The 18,458-nt window shown below is 38.0% G+C and overlaps 2 protein-coding genes across 2 annotated transcripts in view; both read left to right on the top strand.

Moving 5' to 3' along the window:
• Window positions 1-5,286: 5,286 nt before the first annotated feature.
• LOC146623466 (cysteine-rich venom protein) lies at window positions 5,287-10,448 on the top strand. The gene is made up of 7 exons (XM_085366064.1): window positions 5,287-5,350; window positions 6,174-6,274; window positions 7,039-7,129; window positions 8,017-8,159; window positions 9,732-9,820; window positions 10,137-10,219; window positions 10,312-10,448. Exons 1-7 carry the CDS (start codon window positions 5,287-5,289, stop codon window positions 10,446-10,448), a joined length of 708 nt encoding a protein of 235 aa, XP_085222190.1.
• A 3,782-nt stretch (window positions 10,449-14,230) lies between these two features.
• Window positions 14,231-18,458, top strand: part of plcl2 (phospholipase C like 2) — a 40,772-nt gene continuing 36,544 nt past the window's right edge. The window contains exons 1-2 of the mRNA XM_085366680.1: window positions 14,231-14,555; window positions 14,958-15,431. Coding sequence (XP_085222806.1) covers window positions 15,180-15,431 — 252 coding nt within the window. The 5' untranslated portion in view covers window positions 14,231-14,555; window positions 14,958-15,179. The remainder of the gene's footprint in view (window positions 14,556-14,957; window positions 15,432-18,458) is intronic.

Raw genomic sequence — 18,458 nt, 5'->3', positions numbered from 1 at the left:
GAAAAGGCATTAGCACTCTCACCAGAGATCTTTTTCAAAAACAAACATATTCATGTACATGGATGAAGCCTGCAGTAAGATATTCAGTCAGTGCACTGTGGGCTGTTGTAAGATATGTCAAAAATGTACAAATGTACATGTTACATGTTTTTCTTTTTTTTTTCTTACATGTTGGCTGTGCAGACTTTTCTGCAGAGTGAAAGCATTCAGCAGCCCTTTTTCTCCTTCTAAAATCAAGAAAGACTTGAGCCTTTCTTGCACATTTCCACAGAGCCACACCTCATTAGGCTGTCAGTTTTCTGCCCAGGGTGTCCATCTGCAGCTGCTTCTGTTCTGTAATGGCTACTATTACTTTAAATGGTGTGCTTTTATTCTTACTTCATGAGAAGACCTTATGTTTCAAGGATATATGCATTTCTGGATGTACACAATGCCAGTGGTACAGGAAGAACTACTCCCATTCAATCCATCATTGTATGAATACTTATCACCACTGACAGCAGAGAGCAAACTGAGTGAAGTTTGTATTTCTGACTGAACAATTGCTTTACAGTTTGTATAACTGGGTATCCATACGTCACATATCTCACTCTTTAAAGATAGCTTACATCATTGTTTGAACTTGCAGCAAACTTGATTTCATTACTTAAAGCGTAAAGCCACGTTGGTGTCACAGCTTTCAGAAGGGCAGTGCTGAATTTTAGTCAGTCCACCACTTTGGTTCACACTGAAAAACATTAGAAACTATTAGATGTTAAATTAATTCACATTAATTCATGCTTTATACATTTACATCAGGTGGATTATCACAAAATGTATAAAAACCCACAGGACCGTGAAGGTAAAGAAGAATGATTTTGGCTTTTCCTTTCGAATCACCATGGAGTTGACATTTTGTATTTTTCAGTGAAAAATCTGGGTAGCTATTATGGAATCCTATGAAATGTAGTGGGGACCATCATTATATTAAATTACATTCATCCGGAAGACCCATTTGTCAAAAGTGACTTCAATAAGTGCACTCAAACTCAAAAGAACAAGAACTACATGTAATTGAAAAGTTAGAGAGCTATGTTGCTATAAGTGGGGTTTTTTTTTTTGTTTTTTTTTAAGACCCTTTGTCTTCTTGTCTGTGTGAAATGTGTGGACAAGTCCTTAAGATGCTGCAGTGCCAGTGCCTCTTTACTGCTAATGCAGTGCCAGTTTTATCAAGAACTAGTTCCACACATCTCCACAGAAATAAAAGACTGGTGACTGTGCCGAAAAGCAAGTCGCTGCAAAACAACCGGGCTCAAAGGCAGTATTATACTGTGGGAGGTTCTACTTTTTTTTTTTTCATCAAACAAAACATCTGTTATATAAGGCTATGTAACATTCAGTTTTCAAACCTGTCAAAATGACCTGTTTCTTAAAAGGTATCCAAAAGTTGGTACAAAATAAACAGTGATTTGAACTGATTATCTCAGGGCTCTAGCACCATCACCACACCAAACGGATGATTTACAGGACTGTAATGATGCTAAACACCCACATTTTCAGATTGTAGCACGTCAGCATTTATTAAACTAAAAATTTAATAAATGAGAGCAGCTTTTCTTGTGGAACACAAAAACACACCAGGACCAGGACTTATCCTGAATTGGATAAGTAGTTACAAAAATCAGTGAATGATTGGCTTATTTGATGTATATGCACATTTTAAACATCCTCCTTCCTTTTATTTAACTTCTATTTATCATAAAGTAAACCTCATAAGATTAATTATTACTTTTGCATGAGGAAAACATGCACAGACACCAGGGGAAGCCAGATGTTTAGCAGTAAGCTGTCATGCCACCTTAACCTTAATACATCTCATTGTCTTACATGCATATTCTCTTACTCAACTTAGGGTTGCAGGTGGCTGGATTTTATTCCATCTGACAATGGGGAAGGTTCACTCAGGAGGTTAACTGCTGATTCTAAAAGGCTGTAGGTGTGAATGTAAGTATGAATGATTGTCCGTCCAGGGTGTACCTTGGACAGGCTATTGACTTTAATAATGATAGGTTGCTAAAGACTGAAATAAAATCAACTAGAAAAATACATCCTGCCTGTCTTAATTAATCCCCTTAGGATGCTAACATCGTGTAGCATTTATGATGATATTAAAAGTCAAAAGGCCACTTGTTCTACCATACAGGACCTTGAATTTGGTAGGTTTGTCTTCTACCCATGCAACAGCCACTTAGTTTTACCCAATTGTTTAAAAAGCCTATTTTCTCTTACGCATTACACTTCATTTTGAAAAGTGCTCCCAGTTTCAGTGATAAAAGTAACCAGTGTTACTGAGTCCAGCAATTCGTTGTTCTGCATAACAAAGAGAAAAGTAATGCATTAAGCATAAGGGTGATAGCAGCATAATGCTTTTTGTACAGTCAAACATGCAATGAAGAACTGACAAAAAAGATTGTGCTATGCTGTAAGAAATGTTGCTCCAAGATAACATTTCTACTTTGCCTATGTATAGTCCCTAACAGTGTAAACAACAGTGTAAGCTACTCATTTCACACAGTTTATTTGCAGACAAACTGCAAAAAAAATTCTTGATTTCATCCCCAGAAAAATATTAGGAGAAAAAAAAAAACATAATTAAAGAACTTTGCATGTTTCTGCATTTGCAAATGCTTTTTCTGTTTGACAAACTGATCTCATCTTAAATTGATTAGTGTAGCTTTTTAAACTTACTTACTTTTAGTTTAGAGAGGATTTTTTCAAACCCTCTCTAAACTAAAAGTACAAAAAGCAGTCTTTGTCACTTGTAGTTTTGGGTTAAAATAATATCATTGTGAATTGTACAACTGAATTTGCCTTAATGATCTGCTGGTTCCCACTCCTGCATGCCGTTGTGAATTAATCTTTTAATGTATTGCATTTTGTGCAAGTGCAAGTTATGGGCACCTCTTTAGCCCACCCAAGCTGTACAGCTTTAATCCTTTTTTATATAAAAGCATACAACTTTATCTTCTAATCCATCAGTATCAGTATTCCTTATTTGCTTTGACCTCAGAAACCGTTCCACTCTATGCTGTGTAAACACCAGAGGTGGGACCAAGTCATTGTTTTGCAAGTCTCAAGTAAGTCTCAAGTCTTTATCCTCAAGTCTCAAGTCAAGTCTCAAGTAATGTCAGGCAAGTCAGAGTCGAGTCTCAAGTCACTGGTGTAAAAGTCCGAGTCAAGTCACAAGTCTGAAACTTTGAATTTCAAGTCCTTTCGAGTCTTTAAAAAAAAAAAAACGAAAAAATAATGTTGCAGTTATGCTAAATGTAAATATTAGACCATGTAATTTTAAAATCTGTGTTTTTCTCAACACATGACAAAATAGTGAACTTAGAAAATATACACAAATTGTGAAATTGCACCTCTTTAAAATGCAGCTCAATTAAACCTAGCTCCAAGAATAATTTTCACGGACAGTTCTGAGATAAGCTGCATGTTATTCTTGGATGCGGTTGTAGGACCAGCTTTAAAATCGCATGACAAAAATATCATACACATTAAAAAAAACTGTATCACCAACGTAGCCTGGACAACATTTGCTAGTTAGATGAAGTCAGCTATCTCATCTTAGCATATTTATATGCATATTTATAATTATACGGTTCTTGGAGTGAGTGCATACACTCATGAAGTTTAGTAACTTCAGGTCACTGCAACAAGCCCAGGTACAGTTTACCGACGGATGGGTACAGGACCTTGAAATGCACCGTGTAGAACGAAAGACCATCGTACGTATCATAAGTTTACCAGTCTCACAAATCGTCGTCATAAATACACATTCCTTAACCGTTTATTAATAGGACCTTTGAGCTCAACGGTAATTAATTAGCAGTGGAAATAATTTCTGGTAGCATCACAGAAATGTAGCAGTGACAACAATATTGTATGCTGTAATCGTACTGGGCAATTAGTGATACAAAAAACCTGTTTTATCCTGTGAATAAAAGTATATGTTTTTGTCAATGTACCATAATAACAGAAGCGAAACGCAATATTGTGTCGGGACAATTTACTATTTATGCACAATAAATAAAGGAGCATAGCGCGACAATTTCTGTTCAGCGCCAGACTTGCTTGTAACCTATATCACCAATTATGTTAAGAAAAATGACGCATTAACTACTAAAAAACACTGACCTTCGTGTAAATGCTTGGAGCAGACTAACCTGTGAGCTGGAGGGTTCTGGGACGTTATATTTGATCTTTGAATGGCTGCAATCCAGGCCATCCGTCGCGTCTTTGTTACTTTGGAAACATGGCTTGAACAATTTCTCTTCAACGACGTAATCCGATAACAACCGATCTCTTTACCCGTCGGCTTCCCGTGGCTGTCATGCGACCGGCTATTGCAGTTAATAATAAAACGGCTTCTTGACATTTTCGTGTTTCTTTTTATCGCTGTGTAACTGATTTTAATTGAAAGCCTGCGTGCGCTAGTACCGCTTGCCACGAGTTCCCAGAATCCTTTGCGGTTCTACCCGTGAATGACGTCACATTTTCAATCTCTATATAATATGCATGTTAAATTTTATATTTGGGGTAAAATATCAAGTCTTTTCAAGTAAACCGGTTCAAGTCCAATTCAAGTCCCAAGTCATTGGTGTAAAAGTCCAAGTCAAGTCACAAGTCTTAGAACATTTTTTCAAGTCAAGTCTAAAGTCATAAAATTAATGACTCGAGTCTGACTCGAGTCCAAGTCATGTGACTCGAGTCCACACCTCTGGTAAACACAGGCCAATACATCAGGTAGTCACTAAACCCTCGGGCTTAACAATTCCCCATTTACTCGCAGTCAGGTGTACTCTTATGAAGAAAGGGCCCCTTTAATGCAATGTGACAGACTTGTCTTTGTACAATATCCACTGTACTGAGCACTTGACATGGATCTATATAAGGAGGCAGAGGAAAGTGCCAACTCACCTCATCGTCCTGAGGACTTAGGAGCAGGTATGTAAGATCTAAGCATTTTTATAGTTTCTGTTATATATCATATAACCAAAGCTATAGCATAGATAGATAGATAGATAGATAGATAGATAGATAGATAGATAGATAGATAGATAGATAGATAGATAGATAGATAGATAAACACTCAGATTTGTTTTGGAAGAAATATCTTACTTATTTCATGGATGAATGGCAAGCTACAAAAACTACACAGAAATTAAAAATGGCAACAATGTTTAAAAGCATCATGGATAAAAAGAAAAAAATGATTTTTGTTTTGTTTTCTTGTTCTCAGAGAAAATGCTAGCATTCCTCATTTACATCGTGGCAGTGCATCAGGTGCACTCAGCATGTGTTTTGGTGAGTAGAAGTGCAAAGCTTTCTTCTCTACTACACAGTAATGTCACCTATGTTATCATATGCTGCAAGAATTTTGCATGGGCTGAAAAGTGTATATTTTAGAATTTAAAACCTCTTTTTTGTTCTGTGAGTCCTCAGCAGAGTTTAGACTAAAATATTCTTTATTTTCATTCACTTGGTACTGTTGAATTAAGTTTTTCATGCAAGACAAATGATGCACAAGGATACAGTTCTCCACTATTAGTCATATTTCGGGGGACAACTGGGACTCAAAGGTTTTATAGTGTTAATTGTCTATAAACTTCACTGACAGAGCAGTGAATGAAACTGATAAAAAAGAAACAAATAACAGCATTAAAATAGCTACAACAAGTAGAATTAGCATTTTTAGTCTGTTTCATTTATGAGAAATTAACTTGAATTTTCTTTTCATTTTCAAATGCTACCTTCCATGGTGTGTCCACAGCCAGGTAAGCGCTGTGAAAAATGCATTAGGCATGTTTGCAAAAGTATTTTATTTTAATCATCATCTGAAACTGTGCCAGTAAGTCTCCCAGTAAGATTAATGCATTTGGCCCAGTTCTCTCTGTGTACTCTTTTTGTATGTCGAGTCATTTTAGAGCAATTAAACCAGGATATGTTTGTGAGTCATATCATGGATATTAAACCACGGGAGTAAATACCACTCCTTATTATGTCTGTAATCCGGTGTTTACACATTGATTTTTAATGTCTGTGTGTGTGTGTGTGTGTGTGTGTGTGTGTGTGTGTGTGTGTGTGTGTGTGTGTGTGTGTGTGTGTGTGTGTGTGCGCACGCGCTCCTGCAGGCGTTTGCCCACAAAATGCAATGGTTCAGGCTGAGATCGTAGACGTGCACAATGCGTTCAGGAGAGCGGTTCAGCCTTCGGCGTCTGACATGCTGATAATGGTCAGTCGTGCTTTCAACTCTAACAGTAAATGTGGCTCCACAAGTGTTTACTCACAATCCTCAGCATTTGTTTTCCCTCCTTCCCTGTAGGAGGGAGAAAAATGATAAAGTGGGAGAGGTTTACTGCACCTCACCCACAGTCCTGTAAATCATAAAAGCCGGACTGTATAGTTTAATGATAAGGAGGTGACTCAATCCTAACTTCCAGTTTTTATCCAGTTCTTTCCAGTTCTATTCAAGCAACTCGGATTGTATGCAAATGTATTGAAGCTGTTTGACATATTCAAATACATTAGACAATTTTATTTCATGGATAGATTTAATCAGTCTAAAATATGATTTATATATTAATCACATGTGATGTTTCTTTTATTAAAGCATATTCAGTGTAGGAAATCAAGCCAGAAGTTCTGAAAGCAGGAGAATAAAGCTGTTTCATGTCCTTGCCAAACGAGCTGGGTGCAGAGGTGTGAGGCTTTAGCAGAGAAGTAAAAAGAAAAATTGCACGTTTGCGTTGGAACTTTTGGTAGAATAGCAAACTGGCTTGTGTCAAATAGCAAGGGCACTTCAGTTAAAGCCATTTCATATTTGAAGCATTAGAATAGGATGTATTTTCTAACTTTGTATTCTTAGTTCACCAATTTTTCCAGGCACAAATGGGCTGCTTTTCAGCACAAATCTAACCAGAGAATGACTTTTTTTTCTTAGGGATTGTTGGTGTATGTTCAAAATATAATGTTTTTTTTTTTCTTTTTCTTTTATAGAGCTATAGTGAGGAGGTAGCAGCCAGTGCTCAGGCTTGGGTTGATCAGTGTACTCTGGATCATGGAGCACCCAGCACCCGCCTGCTCAATGGTATATGTCTCTTCCCTTTATTCCTTCTGTTTCTTTCTTTCTTTTTCTTTGTTACCTTGCACCACATCTCCATATCTGAATCTGGCTCAATTTAAAGGTTCCCTCTGAACTGAGCAAACCTGTGATTGATGGTCAGAATCACAGTGAACTTTATCTTATCTTCAGTCTTAATACCTTCTTTTAATAACAAATTACACAGAGTAGAATATATTATCTACGAGGAGATAATGATCTATAGGCTTTTAATGAACCCTGTTTTACTAAAAATTAAATCTACTGTCATGGTCCTGGGTCGGTGACCCAGCGCTTTGAGTTTATGATTATTATTTTCTAGTTTATTCTGATTTTGTATTAGTTCTTGGGGTTTGGTTGTCGTGTTTATTTTCCCTACCTGTGTCTCCCTCTGTACGGGTCCCTGAGTTTTGTGTTGTAAAACAGTCTGTGTGTTTCCTGTTTTACTTTGTAGGTCTGTGTCTCGTTATGCCCATTAGTTCCAGCTGTGTCCCCTCCTGTGTGCCTTTTCCTGATTACCTGGTGTGCGTATTTATAGTTTGTGCCTGCCTGTGCTTCTTGTCGCGTCGTCTGTGTTTCTCTGTGAATCTTCTGTGTACTCAGCATTATTCCGTGTTTCACCGTGTCTCTCTGCTCCTCGCCCCGTGTCCTCCTTTTGTGTTAGTTTTCCCAGTTTAGGTTTATGTTTCGGTTCTGCCCGCTTCTTGGTTATTACTCACTTGCACCTCCACCTCTGGCTGCTATTTGGATCCTCCTTCTCACCTCCACATGACTGCCGCCCCAGCCGTGACATCTACTGTGACATGAAAACGAAAGCCTGCATTTGTAGATCCTAATAAATAATCAGTGCTGCCATGTTTCCCACTGTCAAAAAGGATATCACTTGGGCGAGAATCTGTTCTATTCATCTTCTCTTAAGTCGTGGACTGATGTCATCAATGCGTGGCATAGTGAGGTAGGACACTACAATTACCCCACTGGATCCACCAATGGAAAATCTATTGGTCACTATACACAGGTAACAACAGCTTATACAGAAAGGTTTCTGCTTTCTTTTACCTGTTTGATAGCTGCTTCTTTTTATTAACCCATTAAAGCCAAGTGCATCATAATTTGATTACATGACTCTTTGTGAGTTTTTAAGACTTCTTCATCATCAGTGTGATTTATTTCCTCCCCAAAAAACTGAAATAAGTTGCATGGTACATCGAAAGGAATAAATTGCAAAAAGAATGGCTGATGTAGCAAATATGATACAAATTAAAACTCATATATGCAAATTAATATCACGTATTTTTATTCACCAGACGCTTCCGTAAACACAACATTTTTAATGAGACCTTTTTTGGCAATGGATTAGTGATTGAGACTTTAATGGGTTAACTGTGGATCAAATGACAAATGAAACGACTTTGTTCATTTCATACAGCTTTTCAGCATCTTTGGGGTTGTTGTTTTCTCCATTTATTACTGTCTTGCTTCAGTCTTACAGATCTTTGCTCAGCAAAACATTCACACAATAACAAAGTGAATACATACCCAAAAGAGCGTGAATCTTAAGCTTGCAGTGATCAGGTGGCCAAACAACACAACTCCAACTGAGTGAACATATTATTCTTGAACTGAACTAATATAAGCTTATCTAAGAAAAGTTACTCCCGAAAGTACATCACAGAGCATTTTAACACCAGGGATGCCTTTTGTTCTCAAGTAGCCTCAGTTCTTGGTAGCTGCTTAATGATTTTGATCTACACTGACAATAGTATGCGGTAATAATATAGTGATATCTGCAGCTTTGTCAGATAGACATTTATATTGTGAATCACCCACTAAGGTCGACTCGACACATTAATAAAGTCTGTCCGACACGTTTGCTGTTTGCCATGAAGCATTATCATGCTGCAAGAAACATTTTTGCACCACTTTGAGTAAACTACAGACAGTTATGATGAAAATCCCAAAGGTCAGCCCCTTCAGAAATGACGCACTTAACTACTGCCTAATGACTGGCTGATCGAAGCGCTACATGAGAACTCTGGCTCACATTATGCAAAATACATGAATTAAGTAGAAAGTGCAGACAGTGATAAGAGAAGTCCAAATGATTAAGTACAAAAATTCCTTCTAGTTTTATCGTTGTTGAATAAAAGTATAATGTTGCTATCTGAGCTGCAGGATGCTTTTGATGTCATGACGAAGGACTCTGTTTGTGTCTTTCTCATTACTAAGTATTCATTTTATGGTGGATTGTATGTTCAAGACGAGTGGCCCTTCCTGCTTTCAAAAAGAGAATCCAAACCTATTTAGAAAAATGAAATTTTTATATTTCAAAAAGCAGTTGTTTAATCACTTTTAAACAGGCACTGCGTTTTTAGGAAGATAAATTTGTCTCTTTTAACTAAAACAAATGTAGTGCTTTAAATACAAATTAACTTGCAGAGTGTAGTGCCCAAATGTTTCCAGGCAGTCAAGAATTAGCAATGTTAAAACAGGACAAACATAAATGACTTATGTTCATATTTGAGCAGTCAGTAGCTATTTCAACACTGGAGTATCTCTAAAACCAACGGCTTTATGTTTTTCTCATCAGGTCATATGGAACAGCTCATACAAAGTTGGCTGTGGAGCAACGCTGTGCCCTAACAACATCTATTACTATGGCTGCCATTATTATCGCGCGTAGGTGACACCTTTCACACCCGTAAAGCCTACAGTGGCTTTATTTTACATGTCACTTTGTTAGCAATCTTAACAGCAATGGAAATAAATTGAAGTTTGAGGGTGGAGCACACTTTGTATCTTTATCTTTATTTCAGACATATACAGAAAAAACGATATATGCAAGTACACATACTTGCATTTACATGTACAAATATCAATATATATGTAAATACAGACATATGTGCTCAGACAAAACGAAAAATAGAGTCTAAATTACATGAAATTACAATTATTAAGCCTGAAATAATTGTAATAAACTGTTTTTATTTAACAGAGGAAACTTCAGGCGATGGGCGCCTTACACACCGGGATCTCCATGTGGCTCCTGTCCTAACAACTGTGTGGACAAACTCTGCAGTAAGTAAATGTGGTGTTTAATTACTGGGCAGGTAAAATGTGTTGCTGATAATGAAGACAATGAGCTAATCATTGCTTTACTTTATTTTTAGACAACCCCTGTCCATATATAGACCATTACATCAACTGTCCAATCTTGAAAAACACCACTGGATGCAGTAATGAGCTGGTGAAGGCTTGGTGCCCTGCTTCATGCACATGCACCACCGAGATCATTCCAATAGGCTAAAGGCTAAACTGTTGAGTCTGCAAACTGAGCTTCAGCCCAGTACTGTTCACATGTTCTTTGTTGGCTCTCTGTCTGTAACATGAGATAAGATACCAATGACATATGAAAGAGAACATGGAAAATAAATAAATACAGACAAATCTGTTCTATTGTCTGGAGACATTTCTTTAACACTTCACCTTTAATCAAAGACACTTTGCAGATTGTGGACAGACAGTCATAATGAATCGCAGTATTTTGTCGGAACAAACATTAAATAAAGTGTTATTGTTAATCCAATGATGCTGGCAGCACCAGATGGTGCATTTAAATATTGACTCAGCACATACTGATACAATAAGTATTAGTACATTAAAAATAGCATATTCTGCATATGCTGAAGTTCAACTGTCTTTAAATGACTGAATATGAACAGTCTTCAGTAAATTGATCCCATATGTAACAGTCATCAGAGCTTTATTATATTTACATACACATATTTATTGAGTTTACATTAATATGCAATATGCTCATGCCTTCACATTCATTTTTATTGTAAAATGTAATGAAAGTCAGCAGAGAATTTCCCACGGTTAAAGATGACACTGCAATATCAAGAAGTTTAAAAAGCTGCAAAAATGACATTTTTCTCATTAACTAGTGATGACCTAAAACAAACAATTAAACAAACAATCAATAAAGCAAAGAAACTAAATGAAATACTGAACACACACTCAATAATAAGGATACAGTAAAAATCAATTTCCAAATGTATGAATAAATATTAATTAAAAAAATACTGAATGTACCCGACTGTTTTGTTTCTTATACTAAGGAGAAAATTGGTTAAAAACAAATAGTTAACTACAAATAGTAGCTCTTGTCAAGGGGACAACGGTAGCATCTTACATGGTACCACAGAGAACTGTTTGGAGGCACCACCAAAAAAGCTTTAAGCCGAACCACAGCCGAAGGAAAATCACCGACAACTAAACTGTTTTACACACTTGTGCAAAAAGACCACGTTGAAAAAGGAAAATGCTCTTTTATATTTAAAACATAACAGCATGGGTAGACGTTTTGTTTTTATTATTATTATAAGTGTTTTGTAATGCAAACGTGAATGGTCACAGGACAAGTCAGAACAAACTTTGCCCTGCACAAAAAAAGACAGTGTACCATTATAAGTCAGCAGATGTCTCTGTTGTACAACTCACCCCACCTCCTGCTTTTGTATTTCACAACACTCGCTTTGGCTGCTTTCATCTGAGGCAGTGGACTATGAACAAAGCCTACTAAACCATGTAAAATAACATTAAGCCTCATCACTCACTCTGTGTGTCTTTTTGTAAAGGAGGGTATGAATTTAGGCTCTATGAATTACATTTAAGGTCTGTGTTGACTATGCATGACTAATATTTTAAATCGCTTAATCATCCCTCCTAAAACCCGATTACTTTCTTTCAAAGAGTAGTTACTGTGAGAATATTTTCACAAGAAATCTGACGCAATAGTGCAATGAGACTGTTATGTAGTAAGAGCCGTTACTTCACCTTTCAGATTAGTACATCTTCCGAGCACCGTCCGTATAAATACAAGGAAATTAGACATAATGTGAGCTGTTTTTGATTCATCATAAATACCACTCAGATGGACAACAACAACATTAGTCATTCAGAACATGTCCTACAGTCATGCAGAGAAAGCAGTTTATATTTCAAAGCATTAATCTGTTTACTTTCAAAAGTAAGTGTAGAGTCAACCCTGCCAGGTCATTGTTAGAAAACAGCATTCCCTGCTGTAGAAAGGCTTTCCATGGAACGTTGTCTTTGCTCTTCCTAAAAGCAGCTTGACAATATTTTGGTTATCCATCTATTTCCTGTATCTTCAAGGACTTCCTGTATGTGAAACTGATGAATAAAACTGTGAGATTAATGACATTTGCCCAAGAATCTTTTGTGTGCACTTGCTTCTTGCTGCTGTTGACTTTTATTTTGTTTCGTGTTGTTTACTTTCTTTTTATGCATTATTCACAGATGATGCTTGAAAAGAAGATAACATGATACAGAAATATATAATAAAATTAAAGAAAAAGAAAGCAGAACTACACCAGCAAGACTTATTTATGTTTTTTGGTGGGGTTTTTTGTATTATCCTTGTTAAATGTTGTAGGTAGAATGAATGGTGACTGGAACAGTATAACTACAGGGCTTATTTTCTCACTTGATAAGTGAAAATGAGCTCTAACTGTTAAACCACATTATCAAAATTGCATTTTCTCATTGCTCTGACATGACCTAAGCGACACAGCAGGTGTAAGCATGAAAAATGCATTTGACCCCAAAACACCTCTACAATTCACACTGAGCCCCTTCCCAGGTGGTTGGACCTACTCTAGCACATAGTTCCCCGGGTATGACATAACACGAAACACTTGCCCAATGAAGGTGGCCGTTGTGCTATTACAATAATCAGCTACGTTCACTCACAAGGGAGTTTCTGTGAAAGTGAGGAAAACCAACTTTACATTGTCTTAATTCCCTGTGACGAAAATGAAAACACAAATGCACTGTGTCATCCACATTCCATGTAAGACACAAATTATTCGACATAATGATTATCGTGGCTGAAACGATGATAAAAGTTCTGTTCCAATCATCCAAATGTTACCATAAAAAGAGGATTTGGGTTGGTTTGCACTGCATGCATGGTATGTTGTGTCTCCTTGGAATACGTTGTAACCTTTATTTTAGCTCAGACAGATAGGTAACATCCAACATTTATATCCATTTATGGCTGAAAAGTTTATACAAACCTGGAATTGAAATGCTGTTCAGTCACCCTTAGTTTACTCTCTGTATGTTCTTGGTGACTTTGTGGTGCTGTTGGTTTTGTGGCCTTTTTGCACGTACTTTTGTTTTGACTTATGTGACATAAGTCAGCAAGAAAACACTTAAACTATGTGAGAGTAATGTGAAAGGCATGTGGGTATTTTACAGTGTGTGGCACGCAGCCTTGTTTGCTATGTAGAAAAGTGAAAGTAATTGATGTGTGTGTGTGGGTCTAATATTTCCTGGTAGTCTACAGCACGGATTTCTAACTTATTTTAGTCAAAGTGCAACCTAATTTCAGCTTAAGTGGGTAAGCTCAGTAAAAACATTCTGTAATTGTTTATATTTAATCATTTAATAAGTAAATATTATTACACGTCCAAATATTCTCTTCTGGACATGAAGTAAAACTTTGAGAACTATTCAGCTCAGCCACAGGTAAGGTTTTTAAAAATTTTGCTCACATTTTTAAAAACCTTAAAAACCATTAAAAACCACATTTCTATAACTTTAAAACAAGGGGTATTACTTCGTACTTAATCATTTTTCTTATTTCCTGAGAGTAATTTATAACACTAATGATGAGCAGGTGAGGTCTTTTGAGATAAATAAGTGTGATTTCGTTGGCTGTACATGTACATTATATTTTACAGATCACACCGTAAAGTAATAAAACATTGAAAACATATTTGACACCTTTAAGAATTAAATCACTGGACTAGATCTATAAATACGTTCTGTATCTTTCAGTTTCAGCACCACCACAAAAGGACCGGTGGTACATGTTATTGATTAACAGGAGTAATTAAGGTTTATTCTGCAATTTTTACACTTTGCCAAACCATCAAGTGGACCAAACGGGACCCTGTGGCGGACCGGTACGAGCCCGCAGGCCGTATGTTTGGCAGCCCTTGTCTATGGGTTTGATTGACAGCTCGGCCTGTTTCTCCTGCTGCGCGTTCACGAGACATACACAACTTTGTTCCATGGAGACTACTGTATGCGCGTGATTTAACGGGAAATCAACGTTTTCGTTTCTTTTCTCATTTTTCTTTTAAGAAAACGTAATAACCGCTAAAGTCTGACCTGAAAAAAATTCAGGGGAAGCATTTCTCTCCTTCCTTTTTAGGGTTTTAGTTGGCTGGGAAAACTAACTTCAAACAGCTAGCAGGCGAGTGGAGTTAGCTGTAGCTAAGCTAAGCGCTGCTCGGCACACAGTAGTGAAAGACAGCCAAGGGTGCTGTGCTCAAAGAAGACGGGTCATTCATGGATAGTGTGGGACCAGGCGCTTTAAAAGGCAAGTACACAAAACCGACGAGCGTCACATGAAGCTAATCGTGACTTTAGTGGAGACGTTAATTGACCTGATAAGTTTCTGTTAACGTTATTTACCTTAACGACCACCGGTACGCTGGTGTGGGGGGGTTGTTATTATTGTTATTACAGTTAAATGGACCGTAATGGAGTCGCTGTGTGTGCGAACTTGTGCAGAAATGCACAAGAAAGCATGCACATAAATGGGGAAAAACCGGCTGTATTTGCTGCATTTGTGATGACAGCCTGTAGTGATTGCAAGTTAACATCCGCTTTCAGCGCACTGCTGAACGCCTTCTGTACAAAAGCTGCCACTGTTCACGTTGCTGTTGTTACTACTGTCATGCTGCCTAATTATGCTAATCGCTGTGGTTTCTCTCCACAGAGCACAATGCACGGAGAAAACCCCTCTCTCTGTAGGAACCTGTCAGCTATCTGCACCGAGAGATGATACGGCGTGATTTGGTGTAAATGTTACATCGAGGCAATAGGCCAGGCAGGAAATTGGGAGTACGGCTGAAACATACGGCTTTGTTACCCAGCAGCTCGTCAGCTTGTGTGTGTGTGTGAGAGAGAAAGGGAGCGTGTGTGTGTGCTCGAAGTGCCTATGGCGGAGTTTGAAGAGGACGGCAGCCTGCCTCCATTGAATCCCGACGATACTGCCGTGCCCAGCGACAACGCAGCTGGTAAGACGCATTGCGAAGTGTCGGTCTTGAATGGAGACTGTGGGATATCTGAAAATATGGTCGGCTCGGGATCCCTCGTCGCACCTGGCAGCCAAACCGGGGTGGACAACGCCAACACCTCTGCCGGTCTGGACACCAAATCTGAAATACCACGCAGGAGCAGCATTATCAAGGTAAACACTGAAGTTCAAGCCTCTGTGTTATACCATTCATTCTGGTGAGCCAGTGTGTTGCACATCTACGCAGGACACTGGATGTTGGAAGTTACTGTGCAGTCTCTTCTGTGTACATCTTTGGTTTTGTGCACCATGATTGCTGTGAAATTTTCACACAATATGAGCCAGTAATAGGAAGCACATCCTGTACTTTAAATATAATGTCTATAGCAGAGTGTATGTTGACTTTAGCTTGTATGTCAAGAAATTCTGGCTACTAAAGCACTTGTGCCTGAAGAGCCACGATACAGTTACCAGAAGGGAAGAAACAGACGTTTAGGTGAAGCATGTGGTTCAAAGTAATATGCTGTCTGTGCTAATTTAGGAGGGAAAACTAATGTGTGCAATAACAGAGATTAAATTGGAGAACAACAAATACCCGTAAATGAAAGCTGACTGAGGTAAAGTGGGGATGAGAGAGTGGAAGGGTAATGATAGTAGCTGGTGCTCTTAATAAAATGTTATGCACGACTAAAAATGTTTTATGTTTCCCTAGTGCTGTCTGATTATGGCAGATCAGACAGATTATTGTAATCATAGTAGTTACTCAGTGTCACTTACTGACTTTGGGAGCATCTTTCATTGCTTGAGGTTAAAAACATGTCTTTATAACAATGAACTATCTTGAACTTACTTCAACCAAACATGCCTCAGCTTGGCAGCTAGTGAATTTGGGCTTGCACCAAAGCGCTTCCAAACTTACCTGAAAATCACTAATTACTAATCCTGTTTTATTTTTCAGTACATCTGGTGGTACACAGCAACAACAACAAAAAAGTTGATAGTTAATTCACTGAACCTCATTTTCCAAAATATAAACAAATCGTTTTGCCTCAGTCTGCTGAGGCTGTCAATCAGAGAGGTCTTTTGTGTGTGACTGCTTTAACATTACGAATCATAAAACAGTCAGCTCCTCCAGTGTTGTCAGGATGCATGTCGAGCTACGCCTGACAAGAAGAACATTCCTGCATTGTTTGCGTGGCTTGTTGTAATCAAAAAGTTCTGCACTTCCACTCGTAGAAAACAAAAACCATACCCGATTTGAATTTCTTCATTCTATTCTTTATAGTCGTCTACTTGCGCACCTCTGGTCCACTTCCAACTACCAGCGCTGCCACCGTTTCCAACTGGAAGGAGTTGTAGAGCAGAAAATACCAAAGCCAATCTTCTCAAGCTGTGCAAAGAGCGGCTTGAGAAGGCTGGGTTTGCATTTTCAACCACTTCTCACATTTTATCTGTAAATTCATTTGTAAAGCAACCACTGAATTGTCTGATTAGAAATGATCTGCAACTTATGCACCATAAATCAAATTCATCATGCTGAATTTCTGTGTATGATCGACATGTTTTTGAACCCCCCACCCCCGCCAAAAAAAGAGAAACGTCACTGTTTCCTCAAGGCATGTTTTTTGCCAGAAAAATCCTGCACCTATGCATCAATTTTAAGATTAGTCCTGCACACTGTTATCATAGTATTTATAATGTAGAAGGTAACACGAGAAAATGCTGCTGGGAGAGAGCCATGTGGTCAGCGAGAGTCTGCGAGCAAGACTTAACATGTTCCAGGTGCTGATTCTGAATACTAATATGGCTGCTGAAATGCACAAGTGTGCATGTTTCTGCGAGGTATGCAAATACTAAACATTTGACACATACAGAGGTCTAATCTGCTGGTTCGTAATTTGATTTTGGTTCTCAGTCTAAAGCTTTGTCTTTTGGTTTAGTCACCTCATGGGTGTAGATGTTGTGAATATTGCTTAAGGGTATCAAAGATGATGACACTTCCTCACGTTGCACATTATGTCGAAAGCCCCAAGACATTTTCTTTAGCTAATGTCAGCAGCTCTGTAATGTAAATTTCCCCACTGCTACTGTCGTTGTCACAATGTGAGTCACAAGACTGCACTGGAGATGCTGTCTAGACTGAACAAACTGCTCACTACTCTGTTCTTCACATTATTTATACTGTCTGCCTGGTAAACGTTAACCTAGCAGAGACTCAAAATGGCTCCCAAAAGATCTCAGAAATGTGTGCCTTTTTAATTAAAATGCGTGTTTACGTTTGGCTTCTAGAGGTCAGTAAATTAGCTGTTAGACCAGGGATTTTATTTCCTCAGGGGCCTGCCAGATTTAAAATGCATGAGCCATGTGAGGAATTTATTCAGAGGCACCTATCAGAGAGCAGCGTGCTTTTGAGTGAAGTCTGTGTCCTAATTGTGCATTAACACAAAATGAGCACCCAGTTTTCGATCTGTGATGTTATACCTGAGGAAAGTTCCTCTGCTCTGGATGCAGGGCAGGGTTCAGGTGCTCACATTTTTGCCAACAGGTTCAGCAAGGAGGCAAATTCTTGGAAAATTGCAGCTGCTGAGCTTTGATGTTACCTGATGATTGACGGGGATAATATCGACATCAATCAATGGTGCAAAATTCCAAGTAATCTCTCACTATGCAAGAGTCCGTCTTAGTTCCCGAGAGATCTGAAGGCACGTGTTAAGAAATGCCCTGAATTCAGACACGTTTATTTAAATGTAATAGATATGAAAAGATTTCTGACTTTTTCTCTAAGATATTTTTGATTGAACTGAGAACATTTTGTCCAAGGAGAGGCAGAGATCGATGCTCTTCATGCAACTGTCCAATTTTAGTTAACTGGTCCAGCGATTTCCACATGATGAATGAATGAATGAATGTCTTTATTCGAGCAACCAATTAATAAAGTTATTGTAATGTACAATTACACACACAAAAAAAACCAAGTTTAGCTCGAAAAGGAGTGGGATGAAGACAAGCTTTTTAACTCCCACCCCTGCAATCTTATCTGAGTTTTAAATTTTGTAGTTGCGCAGTACATTTAAATATTTGTGACATACAATTACAATTATAAAGTTATCACATTGTCATAATTACAACATACAGTAGTGTAAATATTTGGCATCAATAATACAGTCTTTGTTACCAACGTTGAATATCACAGTCATCACC

Source organism: Diplotaxodon limnothrissa, linkage group LG11, assembly GCF_057381915.1.
Source record: "Diplotaxodon limnothrissa isolate DT_005_m linkage group LG11, D_limnothrissa_male_GT1.1, whole genome shotgun sequence".
Taxonomy (NCBI): domain Eukaryota; kingdom Metazoa; phylum Chordata; class Actinopteri; order Cichliformes; family Cichlidae; genus Diplotaxodon; species Diplotaxodon limnothrissa.
Note: the sequence above shows the minus strand (reverse complement) of the source record. Positions and strands in the feature narration are given on the sequence as shown.